Source organism: Juglans regia, chromosome 13 (assembly GCF_001411555.2).
Source record: "Juglans regia cultivar Chandler chromosome 13, Walnut 2.0, whole genome shotgun sequence".
In the NCBI taxonomy this organism is placed as follows: domain Eukaryota; kingdom Viridiplantae; phylum Streptophyta; class Magnoliopsida; order Fagales; family Juglandaceae; genus Juglans; species Juglans regia.
The window spans coordinates 23,557,358-23,578,544 of NC_049913.1; the positions used below are offsets into that span (position 1 = coordinate 23,557,358).

General features: G+C 33.6%; 1 protein-coding gene across 1 annotated transcript; it reads right to left on the bottom strand.

Annotated features, from left to right (window-relative positions):
* Positions 1–8,651: 8,651 nt before the first annotated feature.
* Positions 8,652–10,039, bottom strand: LOC108988492. The gene is made up of 2 exons (XM_018961765.2): positions 9,691–10,039; positions 8,652–9,228 (listed from the first exon to the last, which is right to left on the bottom strand). The coding sequence occupies exons 1-2, from the start codon at positions 9,856–9,858 to the stop codon at positions 8,698–8,700; spliced, it is 699 nt and encodes a 232-aa protein (XP_018817310.1). The 5' UTR covers positions 9,859–10,039; the 3' UTR covers positions 8,652–8,697.
* Between the last annotated feature and the right edge of the window lie 11,148 nt (positions 10,040–21,187).

Sequence of the window (21,187 nt, forward strand, 5' to 3'; positions counted from 1 at the left end):
TTGGTAGAAACTCAAATTAATTCAGAGTTGTTGTACCATATGGGAAAAAGGCTTATTATCTTTTCAACTCATAGCTATTAACTTGTATCCTTTTTGGCAATTATTTTAATTCACCCGATTCTTGTCGCACACCAGTGGTACTATATGTGAAATTTAGAATTCGAAACTGTACGCACAATCCATTTGGTCTAGCTGGGTTAAAAATGACCTTTGTAGAGGTGTCACACTTCTATAACAGTGTGTGACAGTAGGGGCCAAAGCCGTGGGTTTAGGTTGGGTAATAACTAATAAGAATTTAATAGTTGGGTTCAACCTGTGGGTTAAGTGTTGGCCTATGACCATCTCTTTCTATTGCATGTTATTGTTCATGGCCCACTTCTTAGACGTGTTAAGCTTATGTTATCTTCCTTTTGTTAGTGGGTTGGTCCTTGCCCCCATGAGTTAGAAGAGGTCTGTTTGTATATGTAGAGAATGCCTCTCTTGAAATGGCAAGCAAAAACTAATACAAAGCATTTTTATCTTCTTCTTCCTTCTCTCTGTGTTTTTCTAGGAGGTTCTCACCCTCTAAGTGAGATTATTCGTGCAACCCCTAAGGGTGTGTTACAAATTGGTATTAAAGAGACACTGGAAACAAAGTTATGAAGTGTATTAGCAACAACTAGAAAGGTTTGGAGATAAGATTGCTATCATAAAAAAAGAAACCATTGCAACCATGGATGCAACTATGGATGAGATTTCTACAGCAATCGAAAATATTATTCATGAATCAACCGAGATTGAAACGAGTTTTACGTCGTTTGCCACGGTTATAGCTGCAAGCCAAAATGAATCCAAGGAGCCAAAGAGTTTTGTTCAACTATCAGATCGCCCTCTCCTTCCGTTTCTTTCCATTTCATCGGACGTACCTAGCAACAACCATACAATGACTATAAAAGCTAAAGGCCCAGCGATCGGGATGGATCTCAGCATTACATACTCTTTTGTGAGTGTGTGGTAACATGATCGTGTTGAAATCAACACACCATTAGGTATTAATAAAGCTTAGGTGTCTGCTGCTACTGAGAAAATCTCCCCCATGGAAGGAATCCCAAACAAAGGGTCACATCTTGTATGGCATCTTCCATGAAAGTCCGTCCCAAATCTACTGGGCTTCTTGACTCCTCTGGTGGTTGAAGCGCACTTGGTGGGGGTTTTCAACACCTTTCCATCGAATATCTTGCTAGAGTTGTTATATTTTGGTAACTTCAAACATACATACAACATAAGGTTTTTGGTGATAGTGAAACTGGTGTCTGAGAACGGCAGCTCGCATTCGCATGAGATGTGCTTGGTGTTAAATCTGAATGGGTTGAAGAGGCTGAAAACACCAATCGTGCTATAGGAGTTCATAAACCACGGTTGGGTGATTTTCAAGGTGTACATGGTGGGAGAGTACATTAATTGCGTGAAGTGCAAGTCGCTTCCAAATATATCCAAAGAGAAGTTAAATAACAGTGATACGAAGGGTCTGTTGTCATTTTCACAAATATCAAAATTTGGCAAGAAATGAAGATGAGGAGGATAGTTGTTCTCATAAATTGATCATTCGGATGAGTTGGTTGCAAATGAGTTTCAAACAAGCCAAGGCAGTGAAGAGAAAACCCATAAACTTTGGATTGTTCATGTTTCGTTGTCTGAAACATATAGTTGTTATGCTTCAGAAGGATTGGTGGAAATGCCTAGTAAGAGCTGTACCAAGTAGACAGAAGGTTCACTGGGCCCTCATGATGCATCTACTGCTTTCGAGAAGTACTTCAAAGGAGGAATGAATGAGGATATGCAACTGGTGCATTTTGACTCTTAAAACACCCCATTTGAGCTCCATGATGCCAACTACGTTCTAAAGGCAATGAAATTTTGTGAAAGACCATAGGTTGATGATGAGGTGCACAACTTCTCTGCAGATGGAGGTGAAGGTCTAAAGGCACAAGGTACCTTTCTCTTGCAAAATTCGCTGAGTCTTGGAATTCATGTAAGCTAAACGAGGAAGATGTTGATGAAATGCTTGAGAAGTTGAGCTTAGGTTGTTTCCATAATGTGTCAAGTATGGGTTTAATATCTATAGTTCAGAAGTGTAGATCGTTGAAGTCTCTGGATGTACAGGATTGTTATGTTGGAGATCCAGGCTTAGCTACTATTGAAAAGTATTGTAGCCAACTTGAAGACTTGAAATTGCGATTTTGTGAGGGCTTTAAACTCATTAGCGAAATGGTACAGGTGGAAGAGCTCTTTGCACAATTTGGTGGTCTTTCTTTTTCTTGCTTTAGAGCTGGAATTTTCTTTAACAGCACAAAAAATTATGAGTTTGTGTTCTTGCAATATATTAACAAATGCTATGTTGTGGAATTTGGGTAATGGTTGGAAGGTAGAGTTTCCCAATCGAATGGACATATTTTTAAGATTTTTACAATGAATGTTCGTACCAAAATATTCTTGCTTCTAATGTGAAGAACATCCTAGTGATAGAGGTTTTTGAAGTATTAGACTATGGAGATAACAATCCTATTTTTTGCAGATACATCTCTATAAAAGATGATGAGGTCTCTAGAGCCATGACAAAGAGAACTCCAAATTATAACATCGATTCTGAAGACAAGAAGTGGTTGGAAAAATTCAATAATGAGTATTTTACGAGGAATGATATTCATCGTCATGTTTCTGAGGGTGCTTTTGATTTAATGATGGATACATTTGAGAAGGTTTATTATTGTCATCTTGATGATTTTCTAGATAAAAAGGCAGCTGCTAGTCTTTGTCTGGGTCTAGGTGGGAGTGAAGTAGTAGAAGCTGCGAATAATTACTGGATGAAGAAAGCAAGCAAAAGTGAAGGTATGATAGATCGAGCTGATGTAGAGGCTTGAAGAAGCCAAAACACTACAACTAGTTTCTCAAAATCTATGAGATCACCATATGAGGAGCTTGTTGACCTTTTGCTTGAGTCCCAGGATGGTGTCTTCAAGGACTCTAGCCAATCTAAAGGCTACTTGAGTTTAAGAACTGTAGATGGTATTGAAGGAAGCAATAAGAATCTCAACTCTGATCAAGTTTTATGATCTTATGTACTCAGTATTAATAGGGAATATTGCTTGGTCTTATGTTGTTTTTGGACAAAGGGACTGGATTTTCTTTTCTAATGTATGGAGAACTTTGAGCCACTTTGAGGAGGAAGGGATTTTAGAGCAGTATATGGAGGATATCATGTTTGCCTCTCAAGTTTATCTTGTGAACTAGTGCTTGAATCTAGAATACCCACGTTTTCAATTGTTTTTGACAAGTACTCTCGAGGAGACCATTTCTCGTGCAAGAAAAAATAAAAGGTTGAGTAGTAAAATGACTTCATCCTTTCGGAAGGGGGTTAAGCCTGATGTATGTACTTACACCACCCTTGTGTCAGGGTTTGAGAAAGCTGGGAAGGATGAGTCTACAAAAGAGTTTTTTGACCAAATGTTCTCCCAATATGTTGTCTCCTTCAATGTTATGATTATGGGCTTTGCAATAAATGGTGTAGAGGATGGAAATTTTGACTGGATCACTGATAATGAGCTAAAGTTAATAATTTTTCTTTATCTTTTTGTTAAAGTTTGACACCTCCAAATTCTGAAGCTAGTGTGGCTTCTTGAAGATTTTGTCAAGGATATTGTGAATTATGAGGACCTTCCCCTGAAAATCTCCAGGAAATGCTATAGGAAGACAAAATCTTCAGGGTTATCTACAAGAATTTGATCAACAAGTGTGATGCCATTAATGAGAATGTTGTTGGTCAGTTCAAGAAATTAAAGCAAGAAACTTGTCTCAACTATAAAGGAAGTTTTAAAGTATATCAGCGCCTTGTGGGCAAGGTCCTTTAATCAAGGTACTTAGGAGTAAGATTTTACGAGACAAATTACACCATTAGACTCATAGGAATATTTAAGATTTTATGGTGTAATAAAAAGTTGAGTTTCTCAAATGAATAATAACACTTCAATAGATCGCCACATGGCAACTGGTTCAAATAGCTGTCAAATCGCCACTTACGATCGCTAGGAATAATTTATAGTTGGAAACATGGCATAATCCTAACCATCCACGTAGAAACCCTAAGACACATGTCAAGTGGAGGACAAATGTGCAAGTGTCAGAGTGTAAATCAAGCCATGTGATCATGTCTCTTACTCTAAACACTATTTGGTCAACCAAAAGAGGGTTTCAACCCCAATAAAATCCCAAATCATTGGAAGGCAACCGAAACCCTAAATCCTTGGAGAAAACCAAAACCCTAAATTGGGTTCCAAACCTTAAACCACTCGTTTTGATTAACTGATTTCTCACTTGGTTGAATCACTTCCACACACAACTAGTTTCACACACTTACACCCTTAATCACTCCCTTACATCTTTGTAATTACATTTGACGAATAAAAAATTGCATTTAGACTTTAACCCTAGCCAAAACCCTAACTAAACCCCATTGAAACCCCAAATTAAGCCCATTTTGGGCTAAACCAAAACCACTTTTTGGCCCAAGGTTCTTGAACAAGTTTTCTCCTCCTTATACAGCCATACCATGGCTGTCATTCCACCTTATGATTGGCCCCAAATAGTGGCTTGATAGCAAGTCAATCAGCCCCTATCCATTTGACTAGAACAGCAATAAAAACTCAGCTGCTGTGCAACCCTTTTTCCTCCTCTTTTTCAGCAGCCACTCTCCCATCCAAGGGTCATTCAAACACTCACCATGTCAGCCCTTAACCTATACCCCATGTCTGCCCCATTTGCTTCCCACACTTTGATTTTTTTTTCTCACTTGTCTTCCAAGAGAGAAACAGAGAGAGAGAGTTGAGAGAGTTTTTTTGGCAGCTTGTGTTCTAGCATTTCAATCCTTAGTAAGTTATTGTATTGGCTCAATTCTCTTTTATTTTGTTTATTATTGAGAATAGTTTACATGGGTGTATATTGGTGAATTTTTCTTGGAGTCTTGATAGATGAAAGTTGGGTTTGATGATGGAAAGGTTTCGATGTTGACAGTGTTGATGTTTGTGTGGAACTTTGAAATGTTGGTGATATTATTTATGAAATAGTAGGTATATCTTGATATTGTGAAGTGCTAACATGTTTATATGCAAGTTATGAGTTGATTCAAAGCATGTTAGTATTTTTATAAAGGAGTTTTGCATGAATACAAAGTGTTAGAAACCAATCGGCTAAGAATAGTTTCTATTTTGGCTTAGGTTGTGATTTTAGTTATATGAACTTGATCCTATGTCTTTAATTTTCATATGTTGTTCTTGAATCTTTGATCTATGTGTTAAGTGTTTATTTTGAAGAGTTGTGGTTTAGACCTTTGATGGAGTGTTGATGAACATGCAAGAATTTATTTAAAACTCAATCTAGAGGCTCTCAGGATTGATCATATTTTTTATGAAGTGTTCTATGACATGCAAGATTTAATACTTAGATCAAGTTAGAATTTGAATTTGAATGTGAGGTATATGGTTATATTATTTGAAAATTTATCGCATAAAAATTAAGGATCTAATCACTTTGTTTCAAGCCCAAAGCATGCTATACTCGGTTTCATGGTTTTTATGCAAACCGATAGTTCTAAGTTGTATTTTGTGATTTTGGTTATTTGGTCAAGTATATTATCACTTAGGTTTGAATGATGAACATGTTAGAATAATATTTTTGAACTTTTGGAGTCATTGGAATTGATTTGAAAGTGTTAGACCAAGAACATCATGAGTTGGTTCTATTTGACCTTATCTTAATGTTTTGGCATTTTCTATGGTGTAGTGAGTTTAAGTTTTCATGAAATGTGTAAATTGGTGTCTTGTCCTGATTTTAGAACTTAGGATATAATTTTTTAGAGTTGCTAAAAAATCAGGTATACCTCAGGTATTCTCATAATACTCCACTATTATTCATTATTTTATTATTACTTTTCATCTACTTTTTACTATTATTTATTACTTTTCAATACTATTGAATATTCTATTATTATTTTTTTACTACTATTCACAATTATTCTCAATACTTCTCACTACCCAAACGTTAGATTTATGACAAAATTTACATTCTTCATATAAATTTTGGTAAGTTTTAGAATTCATTTGGAAAATCCTTATTTTAGGGGAAGATTTTTAATTTCTCACAAGTAGAAGGGTAACTTTACAAATGTAGCGCTAAATTAATAAATTTTATGTTATAAGAATTTAGTGGGATTTTATAACCCAAGAAAATATCTCATTTTGGTTCTTGCACTTTTTACGTTTGCTTTATGTTATGTTATATCACTGTAAGTTAGCTTCTAACTTACTCTCGGTATATTTATTAATGTATGGTGGTAATAGTTATATTGTTTTTATTCATGTCTTTTATGCTTATTGTAAATGTTATAATATATCATGTCATATCATTAGTTATCTGTTACATGTTTATTTGTTACACGAATGTCATGTCATCTACTACTGTTACACGATTATCTGTTATACATTTATCTATTACATGAATGTTATGTCACTGTCACATGTCATGAATGTCATGCCATCTGTTACATATTTATCTGTTACATGCCATGAATGACATGTCATTTGTTACATGAGTTACGTCTAAGTAATGCATAAGTCTTTTATTTTATCACGATCCCAAGTACTAAGATGATGAATTATTCTAGTTAAATTCCTCTGTACACACTGGACTGTTTAAATTGGATGTGAAATCTCCTGTGCTGACAAAGTATAGTCAACAGGTGTTAAATAACACTTAAGTAACTAGTTACTAGAGCAAATTCAAGTACCCAACGACGATGGTGCCAAATACAAGTTTAACAGTTGATTCGTTCAGTTATTATGGCATACTCACAACTAACGTAGATGTCTGTAATGTGATGCGGTACAGGCAGTAGCACATGACCATCGATAGTCATGGAGCATCCGCGATTTCTCGTTAATCAAACATGTATATATAAGAAGGTCATATTCATGCCAAATCAGGTCATATTTATATCAAGTCACGTCTTGTTCATGTATAGCCATGCTAATTGTCAAGTCATGTCACGCATGTGCAAGCTCATATCATGAAGTATACAAATAATTTACTATCATGCAAGCCTATTCATACTATTGGTAGCTTAGGAGCCTTACCTTCTGAGATTTTATAATCTCATTGTGGTATTCTCAACTACTATTCCTCCCGAAATGGTAGACGATGTGTCAGGACTTAAAGAATCCATGCACCACCAATTGGATGTGATCAAATGACCACAAAGCGATGACGAGGAGTTGATAGCGACAATACTCCATTTTTTGGATATGATTTTGGATATTATAGCCGAGCTACGTGAGCGGCTTAGTGATTTAGTTCAATAGTTTATATTTCATGTCTATATTATGGAGCGTTGTCTCTAGTACCTATTTTGATTAAGACTTGTTATAACTTTTGGAATATGTGAATACTATGACATCATGATTATGTTTTAGGATATAATATTTCTAGTACATTGTGTATTGCTCAAAGAAAAAAATGTATCCGCTATGTTTATTGCATAACGTTAGATGCATGTTAGGTACATTGCATCCTAAACTATCATGAACGAGGATATATAACTTTGTGTTGTATGTCTCAACGTTTCAAAATTTCGTCAAATCCCAATCAAAATTTGTGGGAGTCACAGTGACAGGGGCCAAAGCCATAGTGGGCTTAGGTTGGGTAATAAGAGTTTAATAGTTGGGGGCTTAGCCCATGGGTTAAGTGCAACCGTGGCCATCTCTTTCATCTCCATGTTATTGTTGATTGGGCCATGGCCCACTTCTTACTTTGTTATAGACATGTTAGACTTATGTTATCTTCTTTTGTTTTAGTTTGTTGGTCCTTGGCCGATAAGCTAAAAGAGGTCTGTTAGTATATGTAGAGAAAGTCTCTCTTGTAAGAAAAAATTTACACAATTTTTTATTATTTACACAATCTCTATATATCACACTTTTTTAAATTTTAAATTTTTTTTATTTTTTTAAATATTTAATATATGAATAATGATAGAAGAATTGAATTATTTTAAAAATAATAAATTCAAAAAAAATTTAAAAATATTAAAAAATTAAAAATTTTTAAAAAATATAATGCGTAAAAATTGAAGAGGTTACGTAGCATTGCTAATCTTGTAATGGCAAGCAAAAACTAATACAAAGTATTTATATTTTCTTATTCCTTTCTCTCTGTGTTTTTCCAGGAGGTTCTTACCCTCGAGGTGAAATTATTCGTGCAACCCATGTACACCCCAGGGGTATGTTATAAGCGGATAGAAATTCTGGTTGTACTTCCCTATGTACCCCGTTCCCCCAAATATCAGGATCTTGTTCTTCATACCTCTCTCTCTCTCTCTCTCTCTCTCTCTCTCTCTCTCTCTCTCTCTCTCTCCTGATAAGTTTTGAGTTCTGTGATTTTCTTCCTCCTCTTCTTCTTCTTCTTCCTTCTTGCTGTTGGTTTATAGCACTTCACTTCCTTCCTGTTGGTCTAATAAGTAACTCTTATTAGACCAACTACTTAACCTCACTTTGCAGATAACCCCCTTTATTGCTTAATCGGTGACAACTCTTGGAACGCCACCTCCCATAAAAAATACAAAACAAATCAATGAAAAGGAAATCCAATTCATACTATAGATAAATTAGTCTACAATTATGCTGAGTCCAAATTTCTACACTGAAACACCTTTCCATTTCCACACTGGTCCAGGAAATCAAGGTTGTAAAGAACTGCCACCATTGTCACAGAACACAAGAAAACCAGTACTGGCCCGAAGATCCAAAGTAGCAAAGGAAGTGCCACATAGAAAATCCTATTGCCCACAACGCTTAAAAGGTAGCCCTTCTCTAAAACATCAGAAACATACTGTGGGGTCGTTAAGGACATAGGGTCCTCTAGGATGCTAACAAGGATGTTTACTTTGTTTAGAAAAGTAATAGACATAGAGAGACTGAAAAAGGAGAATAGGAAGATAATTAGGAGGGTGGCATATTTTAAAGATAGCATGAATTCCCCTTGAGCCCCATAAACAGTGTCACTGAGTGGCTTCTTAACACTGTATGTGCTACTTATGATTGCTGCGAGGCCTGCGCATAGAAGGATGGAGGTGGTGGCCATTAAGGTTGATCCCATGATCATGTTCCTCAGGGTTTGGACTGCCAGGATGCTCCTTTTGTCATTGTCCTGCCAACAATTCAAAGGTTTTTTTGTTTCAAATAGAAATTGGCACAAATGATTCTGGCTTATGGTACAGCACCATGAGTCCAAAGTAGAGTTAGAATCTCTTTTTAATCTTTCTTTTAATTGATCTTGTTACTAACTTTACTGTTTGTATCATACCTAAAGCACTATAACTGATCAGAAAAAAAATACTTTTCTTTGATGAGAAAATTAAGATAAATACATAAAGTACTGTATCTTACAATATTTATTGATATCCGTGTAAACTTCTTGAAAAATATTCACTATTCAATAAATATTGTTAAGACCATTTGATGCAGCGAGATCGACCACATTGGACCAAGGACCGGTCATATATAATGTACTACGATTGTGCTTATGTGGGTGCATGACAGTATAAGTAGGTGCTATGAGTGTACTGTGAACTACATGAAAAATCTGGAAAACATGATTAATTTATGGTACCTTCATCATCGCGGGGACCCAGAAGCGCTGTGCCTTTGAATATGTTCCAATGAGGGTGGTGAGCGGATGCATACGGACTCTATACCATAGCCATGCGTGATAGGCAATGTTTATCAGCACACCTGAAGGCACAAGCGCCATATCCAGATAACATTTCCTCCATTCCATCTCTCTCTCTCTCTCTCTCTGTGCCTAGCTATTTCACAGCTTGCATGAATATGTTTGTCTTTGGAATATATCTATACTATCTACAGCTAGCTCTATATATATATATACAGGCAATATTCCAATGCAAAAACAAAAGAGATGATCAAAGCAATCCCAGTTACTCTTAATTATAACGTCTAAATATAAGATACCGAGAGTACTAGCTAATGGAAGTTGCATATAATATATGTCTAGGTACATATATGTGTGTGTGTGTGTAAGCCTAATCTGAGGGAATATTATTGCTTTCCAATCTTTATGATACTTTGTAGGTAGAGCGCCTAGGGCATGCATGATCGAAGGTGGTGGTGGTGGTGAAAGCCATTTGCCTATGGTATATGGTATAAATACCAAACTGATTGAATGTCACTATATAGTATATTAATTAGGAATATGCTTGTCAATAAAAAGATCAGTTTTTCCATTTTCATGTTAAAAATCTTATGCTTTAATATATATATATAGGACCTCAACATTTTAATTCACAATCATAATTCCAATATTCACTTTCAATATATTATATATCCTACCATTTCCAAAGAGATATCTATATATATATATATATAAGGGGTTTTCTTTTAAATAGAAAAAATAATATATCTAGAATATCATATATACTTTAACACAACATTTTGAAATAACTGTTTTACGATGAAGATGAATATATATGGTATAGACATACATGCATGATTGTACGTGTGAGCATTAATGTGATGTTCACTTGGTGTTCGATCCCCTTCTAGAAATGTTTGGTGTGTGTATGCAAAATTCATTTTCTTTTGTTTATACCGTATGTTTGGTCTGTTTTATATTCCGTTTAGATTGAGAAATCATCTTATTTTATTATTATAATTTTTTTAAATTTTTATATAAAATATAATAAATAATTTAATTTTTTTAAATTATAATTTAATTTTTTTAAATTTTAAAATAATAATAATATTAAAAAATAAGATTTAATTTAATTTTTAATTTTTATCTAAAATTATTTGATTTCACTGTTTATTTTTATCTCTGCTTTTTTCTAGACATGAAAATTCTGTTTCTACACGGAAGCTCCAGCGTGGCCAATGGGGGTGGCCAAGGCCGCCTATCGAAAACTCTTTATCACTGTCTGGGTGTATTCCACGTAGCTACAGTGACATGAATTATCTGCTTTGAGTGACTCTTTCAGATCTCCTAATTTATTCGGATATTCCTCTTTCCATGATTCGACATTTTATTCTTCCGTTCAGAACAACTTATTAATTTAGAACAATTTTCCTTTTCAGAATATATATATATATATATATATATAATTTAAAATATAATTATATAAAATATTAAAAAAATATTGTATATAAATCATTTTTAAGAAATAACAGAAAAACAAAGATATGATCTGCGATCTTCTTCCTGTCTTACTACAATCATAGTGTACGGAGAAAACCAACTAGCAGATGGGACTGGCATATTTAACTATGATAAAGCTCATTAATCAAGCCTTATCTCAATAATCAGTTAACTCATCTAGAATGAAAATTATATTTGTAATTATAAATTATTGTAATTATAGATTATGCAAACATTATGTATTTTTTAAAAATTAAGTGAATAAATATAAGATTTATAAAAAAAATTAAATTTTTAATAGTAAATTTTTTTTTTTTTTTTTTAAATATGCATCGCTTAGATAATCACTCATATTTTAGTACGTGACCATTTGTTTCAGATCATCCAAATTCTTATCCAGTTTGGGCCTCGTTTGTTTTCAAAAAGCTTCTCAACTCATCTCATCCTATCTAATCATTACAACTTTTTAAAATTCTCATACAAAATAAAATAAACAATTCAACTTTTTCAAATCTCAAAATAAAAATAATATTAAAAAAATATATTATAACAATATTTGATTCGACTTTTTAATTTTAATTTTAACTCATCTCATCTCATCTCATCAGCGAAAACAAATGAGGCACTTTTAACCCTAACTCGACTCATATAATCAATCTGTAAGCCAAGCTCTATCATTCAAATTCGTGTCAAGTCATTATATTCGATTTAGGTCATTTGGACTCATATCGAGTCAACTTCCTTGTCATCACTCTGGTCTCTTCAAAATTATACACATTTTTTAATGGATCCACTTCAAATATTGTATTAGATTATTATTAGATTTATAATGAATTCCTTGCTACTTAGTGTTTAAAAATATTAGATGCAGACATGCTAAGCACTAGTTAAGGTTATTTAAGTGAAAGATAAAATATTAATTACTTTAACCTGCCTCGACCTCTTCTTTAAGAGGGTATCAACACTGGAGTCGTTTGGATTGAGAAACACTCTCAACTCATGCATCTTATTTTATCTCATCTCATCTCATCATTCTAATTTTTTCAAATTTTCACACAATATATAATAAACAATTCAATTTTTTCAAATCTCAAAACAATAATAAAATTAAAAAATAATATTCTAACACTATTTTATTCAATTCATCTAAAACCATCACATCTTATCTTAATTTTCAAAATTTAATGATCTTTCCATTAAAACAGAGACCAAGAGCAATTTATATAGAATGTCAAAGTAACACTTTTTCTGATAATGGTTCAATGGGCAGTTGCTCAAGGACCCAAAAAAGTTATAAATATTTTAGTATATTTAAAAAAATTGTAATAAGGTCTAAAATAGAATAAATGTTATAAGTATATTATAATGATGATGATAGTAAATCGATGCATTGATGAGTGAAAAAAACCTACAATTCTTTCAAAAAATAAATTATATTAGAAGATGTCATGTTTTAGGTTATGTTTGGATAGTGAGTTGAGATTATATAAACTAAGTTGAGATAAAAGTTGAAAGTTGAATAAAATATTGTTATAATATTACTTTTTAAGATTATTATTGTTTTGGAATTTGAAAAAGTTGAATTGTTTATTATATTTTATATAGAAAATTGTGAAAGTTGTAATGATGAAATGAGATGAATTGAGAGTATTTCTCAATCCAAACTGAGCTAATCTAGCAGCCGTATTGCAGTCCCAATGTGTAAAATGACTAAACTGTCTCCATTTTACAGCAGGAAATGGCCACATTACCCTTCTTTTCAACCTAAAGCAAAATAGACAAAAACATTTAAATCTCTTCTGTAATACGCCTTGCGCCCCCAACCATTTTTAGCTGATCTACAATCAACACATTATGAATTAATATGTGTTATTACTGAAATAAACAAAGAGTGGAAAAGCTGATAAAAAAAAAAAAAGAAGCAACGAGTTACTCTTATGAGTAGACTCACCTTGTTCGTTCGATGAATATAAATAGAGACAATCTTCCAATGAAGATCGCCTACAGGATAAATATATATTTTCACATTAATTTTTTCTAATTTTCTTCGAAAAATAAAAGAAAGTTGAATATCATGATCCTTAATTAGCATTACCTTTGCCTTTTTTTTCCTTATGACAGTTTGTTTTCTTTCTGATTTTTTGTGTCTTATGCATAAAAGTATTTTCAAATGTTGTGCTTTGTGCTCAAATATTTTGGTTAGTGAGAAAACATAACTGTCATAAGGAAAAAAAGCCACTTGAGACAATTTTTTTATCTTTTAATTTGTAAACTAGTTTGTATATCAAACTACTTATATATTCTGAGTATTTATTTATTTTTATTTTTATTACTTTCATATTGTGCTTAAATATATCAAGATTGTTCTTGATGGAAAAATGGGAAGAAAACACATCTACTACTAGGCGACCGCTATTTTTTTCAGAAAGCAATACCCCAAATGTTAGAGATGATGAGGAAGTAACTGATGATCATGGTGTAGTGCTGAGGAATGATTATGATGTGACTTCAGAGCCAACGTCGTGAACTGATGATGATGGGATTTCAGAGCCAACGTCGAAAAATGATGTTGATGGGGTGTCAGAGCCAACACTGAAAAATGATGATGAAGGGGTGTCAGAGCCAACGCCGATGATGTTTTTTAAAATTGAGTAAGAACTAATTTACTACAACAAGTAATGTGGGAGACAGAATGGATTTAACATAATGATCCAAACAAGTAAAAGGGAAGATGATGGAAGTGTTAGATATGTAACACTTGGTTGCGCTCGTGATGGTAAGGCAAAGAAACGTATTACTAACCTTTCTAAACCCCGCCCGACAATGAAGATTGATTGTAAGGCGAAGATTAATGCAATTTTTGTTGATAGTGTCTTACGCATAACTATTGTCTATAATGCACACAACCATGAGTTAAGTCCACAAAATGCAAGCTTTTTTAGATGTAATCGCATAATTGATGATTCCGTAAAGAGATAGTTATATATAAACGACAAGGCAGGCATAGATATGACCAAAATTTTTAATGCATTAGTTGTCGAGGCTAGTGGCTTTGAGAAACTTCCATTTATTGAGAAATATGTAATGAATTATATTGACAAGACTCAACACCTTAGACTTGACAAAGGTGATGCTGATACACTTCCTGGTTATTTTGAGATGATGTAGTATAAGAATGATGGGTTTTACTCATCGATGATTTTGGATAATGATGGTCGATTAAAAAATGTCTTTTAGGCCGATGCACGCAGCAGAGCGGCATATGGGTATTTTGGGGATGTTGTGACTAGGGGTGATTAACGGTCCGGTCGGACCGAACGGACCGACCGGACAGACCGTTTCGGTCCGGACCGGACCGAGACTTAGACCGGTCCGGTCCGGTCCATATTTTAGAGGATCGAAATCATTCGGTCCGATCCACGGTCCACAGTTTTTTCGGACCGGACCGGACCGAATGAAAAATTAAAAAAAAAAATATTTTTTATATATATTTTATATATAATAATTGTACAATTAACAATATAAATTTTTAAATATATTATTAATACTTGTTAATATTCTATAAATTAACAATATTTTATATATATCTTCATTTAACCTATCACTATTAACAATATAAAATTTTAAATATACTATTAACACTTGTTAATATTCTATGAATTAATAAATATATAATATCAATTAGTTAATTATATAGTAATTATATAAATTAATAATATAATTTTCATCTAATTTATTATCATTGACCATATAAAATATTTTTTTATTGAGTTTGTTACATAATCCACATTAATAAGTCACTTAATTTAATTTAGTATTTTAAATAAATTTTTTTATTAATTATTAAAAAAAAAAAAAAAAAGAGGGCGGACCGACTGGACCGGACCGGACCGATAGCTATCGGTCCGGTCCGGTCCCTATGGGTGTTCGGTCCGGTCCGGTCCGGAAAAATAATGGACCGAAAATTTTCGGTCCATCGCCGGACCGGACCGGACCTGACCGGACCAGCCCGTTTGCAGCCCTAGTTGTTACATTCAATACATCATACCTAACAAATAAATATGATATGTCATTTGTCCCGTTTGTTGGTGTTAACCACCATGGGCAGTCAATACTTTTGGAGAGCATGCTTGATATCAAGTAGTGAAAATACTGAAACATTTGTTTGGTTATTTGACACTTTGTTGAAATGTATAGATGGGAGCACGCCAAAAGCTATCATCACTGATCAAGACAGAACCATGAAAAATGCTATTGCAATAGTCTTTCCAAACACCCGGCATAGATACTGTTTGTGGCACATAATGAGAAAACTGTTAGAGAAATTGGGCTCACATGTTGAATTTAAGTGTGGTTGAAAAGTATATTGCAGAGATGTGTTTATGATTCTTAGACTTCTGACAGGTTTGAGAAGTCTTGTGAGGTGTTTGTTGACACTTACAATTTGCATGAAAATGCATGGCTTCAGAATCTCTATAGTGAGCGAATGTTCTAGGTTCATGTATACCTGAAAGATACATTTTGGGCTGGGATAAACACGATTAAGAGGAGCATGAATGCCTTTCTTTATGGATATGTACATTCAATGATTACGTTGAAAGAATTCGTCGATCAGTTTGACAATGCACTGAGGTAGAAAGTAGAGAATGAGATGGCAGCGGATTTCTACTCATTCAATTGCACAGTTCCTTGTATATCTCATTTACCCATGGAGAAAAATTTTCAAGAAGTGTACACAATTTCTAAATTTAAGGAAGTCTAGTCAGAAGTAACGGGGATTATCTATTCTCAATGTGTTATCATAAAAATAGAAGGGACGTTTACCGCGTATCAAGTTAATGGCCAAAGGGAAGTTGAAGATGGCATCAAGAAGTCAACTTTGCAGACGTGCTTTAATGAAGATGAGTGTGAGGCGAAGTGCATGTATGGACTATTTAAGATTAGAGGAATCACATGTAGGCACATTCTTTCCATTTTCGCCGCAAGGGATGTCCGAATGTTGTCGAAAAAGTACATTATGGGGAGGTGGAGGAAGGACATTACACATAGATATGCTCTCATTCAAAGCAGTTACGATGACTTTGAGTGGTAAACCAGCTACTAGTCGATACTCTGGTTTGATAAAATTATGTTACGAAGTAGCTACAAATGCATTTGAAAGCGAAGATAATTCTCTGGACATGACATAGAAGCTCAAGGCAATGAATTCAATTTACACTAAATCAAAGCCCCAAGCCATAGTTGCAAGCACTGATACTTTCATTGATGTCGAAACTGGAAGTTCGAAGAAAGTATTGAGTCCTCGTGTTGTCAGAGGCAAATGGAGGCCCTCATCAAAGAGGATACAACCTACAATAGAGAAGTTGAAAACCAAAAACAAAAAAGGTGATGGCAAGCGACAAAGAAAAGATGAGAGAAGATTTAAATAATATGATTTTGATATAATGTTAACGAATTTATGCCCAATTTATTTTATTTTTTATGTGTAAGCAACATCACGTATGGAAGATGTATTAAATCCCACAGATTCAGTAATATTGCAAAGTACACCACAAAGTGTTGTATCTCAACTACCTGGTACACAACAAAGCGTTGTCTCTCAGGTCTATGTTAAATAATATTCTCTTTTGCATCTATTTATTTATATTCTTCTGAACAAATAATGCCAAGTAGTTTGCATTATTTTTACAAAATATTTCAAACTACTTGCAAGTGAACTTTGAATATCATGGCCCTCTCGATAATTGATGAAAGACATTGTAGACTGCTGCAAAAGACATTGTAGACTATTGCATTTTGACTATTTAATGAGATTTGAAGACGTTGTAGATTGTACATGCTAACTATATTCACAACTTCAAACTATCATCAGTTGTATAACTCTATTTTGTAATGAAATTGGTGGAGATTGATCATTATAATCTTCATCATGTTGAGTTTGCTATCATTGATATTTTTAATATTAAAAACATAGCAATCCAAATTGTCTAAAAGCATAACAACAAACAGTTACAATATAACAAAGGATATCATAAATTCTAAGAGTTCCAATCACAAGTGCTGGGTTTATCCCTTGTACAACATTGATAAAGGTGATAAACCAATATATTACAACCTACTTAACAACATTACACAGTTTGATACATATTTACTTAATCTGTAATTGTTCTTGATCCTATCCAACAATAAAATATTAGAATTGCAAATCTTCAATACAAGCAGGTTTGCATGCGTGCATAGTTAATATATTTCATTAGACCATGAAGCTCATCCTGATCATTTTGGATGTCCTCCTCTGATTTTTGGAGTTCTTCCTCTCACTTTTGGAGTTTTTCCTTTCTCTTTTAGAGGCGACGTTATTTTTCGTAGACAATTTCTCTTTTATTTTCTACTTCAATATATGCCCATAAAAAGAACTCACAGTATGGCCTTCCCTGCAGCAAACAACTTGTATAAATAATTTGAGGAAATTACAATGCCAAGTTCATTGTCTGAAAAAGGTTACACAAACAAGAGTAATTAGTGTTTACCTCTCTATTATAAAATGAACAAGAATAAAAAGGTCGCCTTAGATTTTTTGGGGTGTTCGAGAATTTTAGACATGCCATCTCTCTGCATAAACATTTTGGATTCCGATAACCAAACAAGATGAAGAATGCGATGAAACATTACATATAAAAAATAGAAACAGTTTTCAGCACTGTATTAGAACTGTATTATGCCTATAGTAGATAATATTGAAAAACAATTTAATAGTAATGCATGCATCCTATACTAAATATTAAAAAACAGTTTTACACATGTTTTTACAAACAAGTAGAATGATATTGCTAACTGATTCACAAATGGGTTCCATATGGACATGACAGATCATGGTGCAATTCATACCAAGCAACCAAAAACTAGTGATGTTGATAACTCATTCACAAATGTATTCAAACACATACACTGGAATTACCATATGGAATCCAGATTTATCAAACCAGATAAATGCAGATTGTGGGGGGGGCAGATTGTAAGCAGCATCATGCATATTGCATGCATGTCTGGTCAGGGTACCTCAATCTGTCTTAACCATGTGCATGCATATGACATTGTTCTCCTTGTGTAGCTGTAATACATTTGGTTGCATTTTGGCATCTTCCCATCTGTGTAGATAGTTTTTGCATGTGTTTTGTGAGCCAGAGAGTACCATATTGTATTTTCATCCTACATATTATAGGGTACTTCTCATGAAATGGATGGGATTTGGACAACTGAAAAGAAGGGAAGATTTCATCATTACTCCTTTGTATCATGTTATGGCAAATTGTGTTTGGTGACAGGCTAGAGATGATCAAGTTAAGAGTGAGACTGCATCACACTTAATGCCCATTTGCTCAAAATATGACATTATCAAATGAAGACTAGTTGGGATAAGAGCCTAAAACAAAGACTTGTAGGTAGGCTTACTAATGGGGTCTCTCTTTTTTGACCTTTTTCACATGCTTTGCAACAAATACAAGGTAATAAACATACAATAAAAAAGCAATGAATCCATAAATTCCATGGCTACGAGGAGAATTACTTGTTCTCCCTTCCAACTCACATGATTTCCAGTTCTAACAAGTTCATATGAACTAACAATAAAATATATCAGCCTATATATGACTATCAGTAGATATATATATATATATATATATATATATGTCTCAATGTTTGTGTCAATGCACACACACAAGTGCCAACACAAAGTTTGGTAATCTGAATGAAAATTCTTTAATTTTACTATAAATTAATGGATTGAATGTTCCAAAATACAGTTTCCTATGGCTTAGGAAATCTTTCCAAACCCCCAAATGTCTTTTTCTACAATCCCACCTAAGTAGGGGAAAACTAGGTCATACTCAATCCATGTAGACCTACTTCATCTATATATTATAAATAATCATGTCGCATCTTTTTTTTTTAAGTTCAAATCTTGCTTTCTCATAACTTTTCACCATGACATCCATGATAGGACAACTACAAACTCATTTCTTCCTGGTGCCCTCCATTCACTAGTTTCTTTATACATTTCTACATCACAAGAATTTCTTGCTTGACAAACAAATATGACCTATTAGGATTTAAAACTTAAGTTAAACAAGCCATAATTAATACTTAGTAATAGAACAATAACTTTGTGTGCATACAAGGTGAAAGACTTCAGGAAAATATAAATATTTACTCAAAATTGCAATGGCTTCAAATTCATGGCATGTCTATAGTAACGTTACAAACACATATATATGCATATTGAATTACAAAATGCCAAGAGATAAGATCGAACCATGATCATTAAAAACAAAGGGAGATTCAAAATCATAAAAAGTACTGCAACCTATTCACAAACTGCAAATTCCCGACCAGCAAGGCAGAACCATCCAATGCCATTGGCCTAGATAGGAAGCTTTTAGAATCTCCAAAACTTTTAGCCATAAACTAAATTATGAAAATCAGCACTTGTCTGAATCAATTATTTTATTTTCGTGAATCAAAAAATAAAGAAGACAAGGAAACCAGAATCGTTTCTCAAGCAGGGCTAACAAAGAAACGATAAAATGTAAGAGATGTGTTTTACCTTAGGGATGAAAAAGGGGATGAAGTGGACGACGGAATCGAGCAAGCAGGGGACAAATCCCGGCGGAGAAGAAACCGTTGGACTCTAGGGACAGCATGTTAGACTGGGTTTGTTGACCTCTAAACTCCATCTGACTCCAGGGCAACGGCAACGACGACCGCAAATTGGTGGAGATCAACTTGGAACACTTCGATTGAGGAGGGGACGGATCTTCAGTAGGGGAGAGATTTGAATTTCAAAACTCAGAAGGGAGGGATTCAGATTTAATGAGACGCTATGAAACACTGCATTTCATTAAACCTGCAAAGCAGTCCCCAAATGTGGACTGCAATAAGAATCTCTCTTTGCAATTATAGATTGTGCAAGCGTTACGCATTTTTTCAAAATAAAGTGAATAAATATAAGATTCATGAAAAATTAATTTTTTAGTAATAAACCCTATTTTTTTTCAAAAAGAATGCGCAGCACTTAGAAAATCACTCATGTTTTAGTAGGTGGCCATTTGTTTTAAGTCATCCAAATTCTTATCCAGTCAATCGAGTTTGGTTATTTAGGCTTCGTTTGTTTTTGAGAAACTTCTCAACTCAACTCATCTCATCTCATCTCATATAATTATTACAACTTTTTCAAATTTCTATACAAAATAAAATAAACAATTAAACTTTTTCAAATTTCAAAACAAAAATAATATTAAAAAAATATATTCTAACAATATTTTATTCAACTTTTTAACTTTAATCTTAACTCATCTCATCTCATCTGCGAAAACAAACGAATCTCTTTTAACCCTTACTCGACTCATATAATCAACCTGTAAGCCAAGCTCTATCATTCGAATTCATGTCAAGTCATTATATTCGATTTAGGTCATTTGGACTCATGTCGGGTTAACTTCCGTTTCATCACTCTGGTCTCTTCAAAATCATACACATTTTTTAATGTATCCACTTCAAATGTTACATGAGATTATTATTAGATTTATAATGAATTCCTTGCTACTTAGTGTTTAAAAATACTAGATGCAGACATGCTAAGCACTAGTTAAAGTTACTTAAGTGAAAGATAAAATATTAATTACTTTAACTTGACTCGAGCTCTTCTTTAAGAGGGTATCAACACTAGGAGTTGTTTGGATTGAGAAACACTCTCAACCCATGTATCTCATCTCATCTCATCATTACAATTTTTTCAAATTCTCACACAAAATAATAAACAATTCAATTTTTTCAAATCTCAAAACAATAATAATATTAAAAAATAATATTCTAATAATATTTTATCCAACTCATCTAAAATCATCACATCTTATCTTAATTTTTAAAATTTAATGATCTTTCCATTAAGAGAAAGACCAAG

Coding starts and splice junctions, on each gene's coding strand:
- LOC108988492 (XM_018961765.2), bottom strand. CDS start 9,858: ATGGAATGGAGGAAATGTTATCTGGATATGGCGCTTGTGCCTTCAGGT. Junction 9,229..9,690: donor GGGTCCCCGCGATGATGAAG/GTACCATAAATT, acceptor AATTGTTGGCAG/GACAATGACAAAAGGAGCAT.